This window comes from Montipora foliosa, chromosome 5 (assembly GCF_036669935.1).
Source record: "Montipora foliosa isolate CH-2021 chromosome 5, ASM3666993v2, whole genome shotgun sequence".
Classification (NCBI taxonomy): Eukaryota; Metazoa; Cnidaria; class Anthozoa; order Scleractinia; family Acroporidae; genus Montipora; species Montipora foliosa.
Genome location: NC_090873.1, coordinates 18,904,434 through 18,914,433, shown reverse-complemented (window position 1 = coordinate 18,914,433; position 10,000 = coordinate 18,904,434). Strand labels below are relative to the sequence as shown.

At 39.7% G+C, this 10,000-nt stretch overlaps 1 protein-coding gene across 2 annotated transcripts in view; it reads right to left on the bottom strand.

Annotated features, from left to right (window-relative positions):
• Positions 1 to 4,055: 4,055 nt before the first annotated feature.
• LOC138003716 (uncharacterized) overlaps positions 4,056 to 10,000 on the bottom strand; it is a 129,999-nt gene continuing 124,054 nt past the window's right edge. For both annotated transcript variants that reach the window (XM_068849924.1, XM_068849923.1), the window contains exons 14-18: positions 9,253 to 9,323; positions 8,716 to 8,756; positions 7,730 to 7,826; positions 5,545 to 5,644; positions 4,056 to 4,893 (exon numbers count right to left, since the gene is read on the bottom strand). In XM_068849924.1, coding sequence (XP_068706025.1) covers positions 4,657 to 4,893; positions 5,545 to 5,644; positions 7,730 to 7,826; positions 8,716 to 8,756; positions 9,253 to 9,323 — 546 coding nt within the window. In that variant the 3' untranslated portion in view covers positions 4,056 to 4,656. The remainder of the gene's footprint in view (positions 4,894 to 5,544; positions 5,645 to 7,729; positions 7,827 to 8,715; positions 8,757 to 9,252; positions 9,324 to 10,000) is intronic.

Below are 10,000 nucleotides of genomic sequence, written 5' to 3'. Positions count from 1 at the left end.
GGTCAGTAGCTGTCCTCCTTGAACCTCTGGAGTTAATTCGTTCTCGTCGATGCTCTTTTGATATTTGATGCCGATGTCTTTAGGTCGCTTCTTTGTCGAGGCATTAAGATAACCCGACTCTAGATGGAAGTTCTCTGACATATTATTTGGTCAGGCAAGACCGCGGTTTCGATCCTATCATGTGGATCTCATCAGTTGCCGATAGCTTGATTTAAGGTGAAGAGCTTTGTCTGTATTTGTACTCGATGGAAGGATCGAACTTGCTAAGCTCTGATTGGCTATAGAATTCTAGCCAATGGAGTTAATGTATTTTCGATCCATATGAGCGTAGCTTGATGTTGTGTTCCTTTAAAAGGCTGAAACCGGTATTTTCCTTTCTGTATGCTGTTTTCAAGGAGAAGAGTGCTATGTTTTCTTTAACGCTTGTGTATTTAAACTGTTGCTCAGAAATCGACCTTAGGTTTCTTCTTGCCTAAGCGTAAAAGTTGCATTTTGATTTAACTCTCGCTCCGTCTCCGTTCCAGTTGTGTGATCTTGATCTGTCACGCACAAGGAACGGGGCCTGTCCATAATAATCATCAAGTGTTAAAAAGGGTTGACAGGCCTGCACGACTCCCATGTACGTGGTCTGGTTTCTGTTGCCTTTGTCATAATTTTGCTCCCTTGAGTACATACAGAGTAGTACTGAGTGAAAAGACGTTGAAGATAATCCGGGGCATCTCCATTCATTGTCTTATACATCATTAAGGCTTTCCGTTTCTTTCGTCGAATAGACCTTATTCACGATAGCCGCCATGTTGAATTTGGTATTATCATGCAAATTAGCTACACACTTCTGAGGGGGCAAACACCACAAGTTCGAGAGGTTATAACGAACAGCTTAGCCACACGGATGACTTGTTTCATCTTCATGGAGTGTTTATCACCTAAGTAGTAAAATAGAATGCTTACAAAAGTTACTTCGATTTTTTTTTACTGAAAAATTAGCAGATAACGAAGTAGAAAGTAAAAATGTCGGAGGCAATCAAAAGATATAAACTTATTATAAAAGGTACTTAATTCTAAATTCTAAAATGTACTTTTAGCAATGTTAATTCAATATCTCGACCAGCCGATTTTCCGCAATTTGCCTTTATTCCAATGTTTGCCCCCCAGCATAACACATGGCTAATTTGCATGATAATTTGAAAACCAACATGGCGGATATCGTGAATAAGGGCTATTGATAGCCTCTCCCAGTTTAGAGTAGTTAGGAAGTGGTTCGAGTTCGTGTCAAAAGCCAATTTTGTAATTACTCTAGCTGTACGATCTGATGAAGTCCGTCATCAAAGTACAATTCCTTGAGTCGAACGTCAGTTACCATAATTCCCAATGAGTATCACCAGGAGCCCATCACCCGGAGCGTGCAACTTACCTATTTTCGTGCAACGGCGTTTTCACAAGTAAGGTTATTTTTAGATACGCCTTTCCCGCGAATTAGTTTTCAAAAGCCAATCAGAAACGGTGCATAATTAATAATAAACTGTTATTAATTATGCACCGCTTCTCATTGGCTTTTGAAAACTAATTCGCGGGAAAGGCGTATCTAAAAATAACCTTACTTGTGAAAACGCCGTTGCACGAAAATAGGTAAGTTGCACGCTCCGGGTGATGGGCTCCTGGTATCACTAAAGTTAACAGGAAAGAAAACTAAAGGGGCTTTTCAGGGTTAACATGAATTGCAAGCAAGACTGAAAGCAACGCTATCAGACAAAGTACTTCAAGTAGGCAAAGCACTTCAAGCAAGCGAAGCACCTCAAGCAACCCAGCAAACTAAGGATCTTAAGCAACCCAAGCAATTTAAACATTTTAAGTAACCAGAGGAGAAATAAGTGCCAAGGATGTTTGCCGATGACACAAACATTACACTATCGACTCAAGGAGTGTACTTTGATGACGGACTTCGGTTGACCTTTTCAAAAATGTCCATCAGATCGTACAGCTAGAGTAATTACAAAATTGACTTTTGACACGAACTCGAACCACCTCCTAACCACCCTAAACAGAGAGAGGATATCAATTCGACGAAAGAAACGAATGAATGGAGATGCCCCGGATTATCTTCAACGTCTTTTCACTCAGTACTACTCTAATTAGAACTTAGTGAAGAAACTCTGAGGTAAAACTGGCTTTGCCGAAACCGAGAATTAGTTATTTAAAGCGAAGCTTCTCATATAGCGGGTCCACATTATGCCCAATAGCTCAAAGAATGTTGGATCTGTTGATCAATTTAAACGAAATTAACTTAAAGAAGATATCCAGTTTATCGAATTCCCACACGGCAATCCTGTAAAGCAGTTGTAAATTCGATGTATCTAGTTTTAGTTTTTATCTTGTAAAGCTTAACTGATTATTTTCCGTGTTTAAATAAATTCCTACTACTACTACTACTACTACTACTACTACTACTACTACTACTACTACTACTACTACTACTACTACTACTACTACTACTAGTAGTAGTAGTAGTAGTAGTAGTAGTAGTAGTAGTAGTAGTAGTAGTAGTCCCACTACTACTAGTAGTAGTAGTAGTAGTAGTAGTCCCACTACTACTACTAGTAGTAGTAGTAGTAGTAGTAGTAGTAGTAGTAGTAGTCGTAGTAGTAGTAGTCCTACTAGTACTAGTAGTAGTCCTCGACTACGACTAGTCCTCGTCTCGACTAGTAGTAGTAGTAGTCCTACTACTACTACTACTACTACTACTACTACTACTACTACTACTACTACTACTACTACTACTACTACTAGTACTAGTAGTAGTAGTAGTAGTAGTAGTAGTAGTAGTAGTAGTAGTAGTAGTAGTAGTAGTAGTCCTACTACTACTACTACTACTACTACTAGTAGGGCAGTAGTCCTACTACTAGTTCTAGTAGGGCTACTACTACTACTACTACTACTACTACTACTACTACTACTACTCAAACGCAAAGTCGAACTCTAGCTCGAACTCAAACTCGATGAGCCCGCGTTTTCTTTCCGCAAGCCAATGACGTCGTTGTTTCGTTATTCAGCTCTGTCACATCGTTCGGGTAAAAAGTTCCTCGTGCTTTTCGGGACATAAAACTACGACAACTCCCTCGGTTGGTTTTAGTTGTCATAAAAATACAAGAAAAATATATGTACATTCCGTTTTACGTCATTAGTGACATTCAGTTCTAACATTAGTCTCTATCTCTGCCGGGACGCTTGCCGTTCGGTTTATTCTTTGCAAGACTGATCCTTAGCTCCTCGCACTTACTTTCATTCAACTGATAGCCACCTCTGCTGCTTTGTCTCGAGAAAGTCCACTGACCAAGTTTTGCACGACGCTTCATTGGCCCTTTATGCAGCTACCTTAGCCCTAGACACAAATATCCGGCTACAGGAGCCCATCAGTAGGGGGAGCATTTCTATGAAGTAGCGTTTTTGCTGACCTATCTATTTTTAGAACCATTTTCGCGCCATTCGTTGTCATGGTAAACGTTAATAACAATTAAAAAGGGAACGGGGAGGCGTTTTCAAAACTTTGAGTCTTGTTTCCCGCATTCGGCCGCCATCTTGGATCGCCTCCTCATGCGGACAACCTAGGGGAACACCTTTAATTAGAGCTGCAAACTCAAGAAAGTTATTTGTACAATAGGAGGCTCCTACTGATGGGCTCCTGCCGGATATTTTTTGGGAAAAACTATTGAAATCACGTCTTTTCCCAGAAAAATGGAGAAAGAAAGCAGATTTTTAAGTCAGATGCTACTTACAGACAGAAATTGAAACAAAATTAATAAATCCCCCCATATGGGCTGTATTATTTATTGAAATAAAGGCAGAAATTTTCGGAATATTTAGAAAAAAAGTTGAAAATTTCCGGAAACATATTTCGACGATTTCACGTAATATTTATGTCTTGGCTTAAGCTACCTCTAGGATCGTATTGTCATCAACGTACTTCAACATTGAAAGCGCTATTTCAAAGTTATTTATCTCCCGACGATCAAAGATCGCCTCGAACTCAGTTATTAATATGCACAGACACATATCCAATATACACGAAATGAGTCGGGTTGTCAATTGCTAGTGACTAATAGAGGTCGAACTACTATGACCTTACGACTTTAAGTTCTTCTACCACTAAGCTATAGAAGTCACACATGCACTTAGTCATAAACTGGGCATAGGACAGATTCATTTACTGAACGCTCTTTTTTCGATTTTTAGCCCTACTCCAATTCCCCCGGCTAATTTCACCCTGTTGGCTTTGTGAGCAAGTGTAAACATTTTGTTTATGAGCCAGGCCAAAAGGACTCCTTAGTGTGCATTAAAAAGAATAGCAAATAGCAGCAGATTATTTTCGAACGAATAGGGCGAAAAGTATCAAACACCCAAACTTGGAAACTTTCTAGCTCGTCAATTACTTCCCCTCCCTTTCCCTTTCTTATTTATTTTGTTTGTGTATTTGTGGATATATTCACGTGGTACTGAAAATGGATAATTCTACAAAGATGTTATTTTGATTTCTGTAGCTACAAGCCGCAGACAACTATCAATGCAAGAAAGCTCCTCTGTAATAGAAATCTCTTAGAATGGTAGTGTTTATTTATCTGCAAACAGTAGTGTCCTCTCGGAAGGAGGGAACGCTGTGACTCAGAGACTGGTGCCCTGTTCACCAATGGAGGTTTTTTCTTCATAGGGAAGCACTGCAACCTGATTGTTGGATATATCCCCACTTGCCGTAGCAGTTGGTTGACCCTGCACTGGATTATGGCCCCTTACTTCTTGTGGCAAATAGTATTCTTCGGGGATTCTAGCAAAGGAAATTTCATCATAAGGAGTGTCATCTTCAGCATCTGCCGGGTTTTCATTTACTACCTCCAGGTAATTCTGTCAGAAAATGTACAAAAAGGTGGTATGATTGCCATGATCAAAAAGCTAAACAGGCTGAGGAACCTTTGTCAATCCTTGGTGCATAAATGATTCAGTGCACCATTATTGAAAGAGGCTGGTTATGAGCGACCCTTTTGTGTCAAAACAACTGTCGAATAATTGAGACACCAATATTCCTGCGGATTGTGCTGGCAAATAAACCAGCTCAAAATTGCAACATCTTGTTAAAAGGCCAGTGCAGCTTCTCACTGATAATATCATCTCCCTGAAACTACTACATTTCTGTAATGACTGGTAAGTGTACGAATGCCAACTCTGGTTGAACTAGTTGTTGCGTTAACAACATTTCGATTGGTCGATTACAGCAGAATTATATGCTCACAACGTTGCTGTTTGAATAGAAAAATGCTACCCAAATGGGTGAAAAGTTTGGATCGATGACCTCTTAATGGATTACGTAGCCAAAACAACCATACATTCAAAGCAATGTAGGAAGCTGTTTTCGTTCTCCCAACTGCCACGGCGTAACACCAAAAAATATACCGGCATGCACAACTCGCACTTGATAGAAATCAAATTATCAACGCTGACCGATCGCTGAAAAAAAAACCCGCATTTTTTCGATCATCTCTTTTTAAATATACTTACGGCCTCTGCAGTCAACAATGTGTCTGTCAAATGCACAAGCTCTTCAAATGTTGGTCTTTGTTTCGGGTTAGCGTGCCAGCAATTTAACATGATGTCATAGCTAAAAACAAACAGAGAAAATCAAAACATGTTATAAGTTGATAGTTGCGGTAATTGTAGAAAATATGAAATGTCATATATTTGAACTGCGCAATGACCATGAAATTAAAGCTAAGATCATCGCAGTTTGCTACGCAACTTTTAAAGCAGTTGCAAAGGAAGCTTGAAAAAATCCAGGCTTGAACAGGATTGGAAACCAGGACCCTGCAATTGCGCTGCACTTGCTCTACCAACTGAGATACCAAGCCACCTGGGAGCTGATCAATTCAGAGTTCAAGTTATATCCCACTAGAAGTGAATGAATTGAATTTAGAATATATTAAGTGTCATATATTTAAATTGACGAATGAACATAAAATGAAAGTTTGGAAGATTATGGCAGTTAGGTAAGTAAGCCTGGCCTTTTTTCATGCTTACTTGTCACTTGCAAATGGTCAGCCAGATGGCTCAGTCGAGAGGACACTTAACTTGGGTGCAGGAGGTCGCGGGCTCCAACCACGGTCAGACTAACACGTAGGGTTTTAAATAACTAAGGGGAAAGTGCTTTCTTTGTAATTCCATCTGCAAACGATAAGACTTTCAAGTTTTCTCGGAGTCGTTATTCTGAGTACTTAATATTACCTTAAGAATCCACACACTGTTCGAGAAGAGTAGGGGATGTAGTCCCCGTTGTTGTTGTCTGGCAATACAGTGGAACTCTGGTGTCCTAGCGAATTTGGACCCCCCCCCCCCCCCCCCCCCCCCCCCCCGGCAGCTAGTTGGGTATTTACAAGTGCAGCTGAGAAGTTGAAACAGGGACTACAAGGAAAAAATTCAACGAGTGGTCAGAGCGGGTCTTGAACCTGGGATATCCAGATCTCAAGGCAAGCGCCCTAACCACTGGGCTACACTGCCTTTGGACCCCCGGGGGACTAAATCGGCTAGCGGGTCTAATCCCCCCCCCCATATTACAGCTTATTTATTTAACTGTTGATCGTAAAGTATGTAGATGCGATTTTTAATTCCTTTCTGACACAAGCTGAAATAACGCACTTGGAATTCATAGAATTGTCGTGTTATCGTTTTCATAAAGAAAAAAAAAGCAAAGTCAGACTTAAGCTTCGGTTAAAGTTGTTACTTGCTAGACTTGAATTTCAGTAAATGTTGTTTAAAGCACGCCCTACGGCATTTCCTAAAGTAGATGCATGTTTTAACTCTTCTCTTTGAATGCATAATTTCACGTTCATTCATTCATCACGGGAACATCAGAACCCACAAATGACCAACTCCCAACGTCAGTGGCTTCATAGCTCAGTTGGCTCTAGCATCGCAGCGGTATAGCGAGGTCACGGGTTTCAAACCACGTTGAAGTCCTGAATTTTTCTGGCATCTCTTCGCAATTGCTAAAATTGCCTTCATAACTGCGAGGATCACAGCTTTACTTGAAAAGTGCCAATGCGATATTAGTCATTACGGTACCTTTACGCAGCGTTTACACGAACGCGGTTACATTTGTAACCCCATCGTTTTCGATGCGGTTACTTCTTCTGTTTACACGACACCGATCGAGACCGTAGGCGAAACCGGGTTGATTTGAAAACGCTGCCGATAGTAGAGCGTTTTCAAAACGATACGGTTTCATCTGCCGAATAAACGGCAAAACCGCATCGATTTAAATACGGTTACTATTTTGGCCCGAAATTTGCATTGTTCGATTCAAAATGGTGAATTTGGCAAATAGTGCAGCGCTCGCTTTTTCCATCACGACTTTGATTTTCTGGCGAAAACGGTTTTGTATTAACACTTCCAAACCGCATCGATTTTGACGCGGTTTCGAAAGTCATAAAACCGTGTCGATGTGAAACTGCGTTCGTGTAAACGGTGCCTTAGTCATGAAGTTTGACCCTACCCCGGTAATACCGCGAATTTTTTTAGGCCCATTGAGGACCGTATTAACGGGTTTAGACTGTATATACTAACCTCCTTCAACAAATAAACAAAATAAACAAACAGCTAACTGCGACGATCTTTCATTTCAGTACTTTCCGACTAATAAATATATGACAGAGACAACAGAATAATTATGTTGAATTGAAGACGCCGTTACATTTCATCGGTACATCCATCCGGTTTTGGAAGTCTTTCCCTCCTTCTTAATGTCTCAACAATTTCTTGTCCTCCTAAGGCAGCGTATGGAACTTGACCTGATAGGAAAGGCGAATAGAGGGATCAAGATGCGTTTGAAATAATAATGATAATGATAATGATAATGATAATGATAATAACTTTATTTTACTTCGTAGCCTATTTACAAGTTTACAGTAATTGAAATGAAATCTTTAAGTTATACTGAAATACAAAATAACAAGAAATTAAAAGGAAAGGAAATTGCCAGAAGACTGGACTACCCAAGTAGATGTCAATCTGATAACTCTCACAAGTCTTTTTTGAATCACCTGAAGTGGTTTTAGATAAGATGGAAGGGTAAGTCCCGAAATTTGGACTCCATAAATCAAAAAAAGGTAAATTAATAGCAGATCATGACAAGAATGTAAGAATTAACAAGGTATCTAACTTTAGATATAATATCAACAGTTATTTTGAAGTCTCTTGACAAGGATCGTTTATATGATTTCTCCAGGTAAGATTAGAATCAAGATCACTTCAAGATACTTTGTGCTTCTGTAAGAATTTATAAATTCGTTTGTACATTGACTTTTTGATTGAAATTGGTCTATAATTATCTTTTTTAAATATATGCAGGAGTAACCTGAACTAGCTTAAGTTTATCAGGAAAAATTCCAGAATTTAAAGACATTAATTAGATGAGAAACTGGTTCAGCAATGTAATCTATCCGAATTTTCAGAAGGAAAACTGGAATACTGTTGGGGCCCACGGCGCTAGCCCTAGAGGAATTCAGTTGTGCAATAAAATGAGCTATTTCAGCAGGATTAGTAGAAATTAGAAAAAAGACTCTACAACATTATCTTTAAGACTAAAGTAGGACCAGTGGTGACTGCCAGGTGGAACATCATTTGCAGAACATATATCATGCTCTTAGCAGATAAATCAACAATAATATCAAAGCTCACCCTGAGTCTCTATTTCCCACAACACCACACCATACGACCATCTGAAACAACACAGAAACAAAACAGCTGACCACGTAACACTGATAACAATCTCCCCGGCCAGGATAAAGTACGTGAGGACAAACGCTCCGAAGCGCAAGGTTATTGGGTGCGCCATTTGAAACGTGTATAAGGAGTCTACTGTTCTATGGTACTTTAATCATCGTTCATTCCTCCTATAAATGAGACTTGATAAACTAATAATCACTGATGAGCTGTGAAGGTAACTCGCGATCCTGCACTGCAGCTATACTCAAGGTCAACTCACTAAGGTGAGAGACATTGAGAAAACATACGCAGGCCAAATTACTCCGTGGCTTCTACCCGCTTGGGTTGAAGTGAACTCCGTAATGCCTTGTAATTTTTAACACTGCCACTATTGACCTTTCGCCCATGTACTTTTGCTCAAAACGTTACATTTTTTGACAGCAAGGTTCTATATGACAAATTTTTCTAACAAAAAAAAAAATGATCTAGAAGTTATAACACTTTACTGACACATCACTCTCTGATGTATATGAATAATCCTGAAGTGATTCCAGAGCCATCCAACGAACTGGTAATTTACCCTAACAAAATGAACACAAATACTCAGTGGTATATAAGGGGGTTCCATGGTCAAAAATGGTCACGAAAAGCAAGCAGCGGTTGCATCAACTATTATCTGTAGGCACCATTTTACTACAATACACGGGGCAATGCAAGACACTGTAGGTGTTTCGTTTCAAGGAGGTAGGATAACATCAATGATAAGGCTGATGGCCCTCTTACCCCGGTAATATTTAAATGCTTCATTAATCGACAAAATGGACTAGCGTGACCACACAAGACTGAAATAACAGTTTCATTTGTCTAAACGTTTACAAAAACAATGTTGTTTTTCCGCAAAATCAGAATCTCACGATGAACGTGAACGACAGTGACAAAATTATAATTCGACTCCACGAATAAAGATTTGAAAAAGCCGAAATGATGCAAACACAACCGTCTACAGTAGTTACCCATGTGATAGGGTAGCCTTATCTGCCCTGCACCCGTATTTCACGAGAAAAGAAAAAGAAGTGTAGGTTAACCGTCTTGCCAGGGCTTGCACCCGTGCCTATCGTTCAACCTTAGTTACTAAGCTAACTTCATCACGGGGAACACCCTACTAGTCTTGCGAACAAAAGGGCTTAGATACCTCAATTTTTCGAGAAAAAAAAGACGAAAACATTTTAATTTGCATATTCTAAAAGTTAAATAAGTC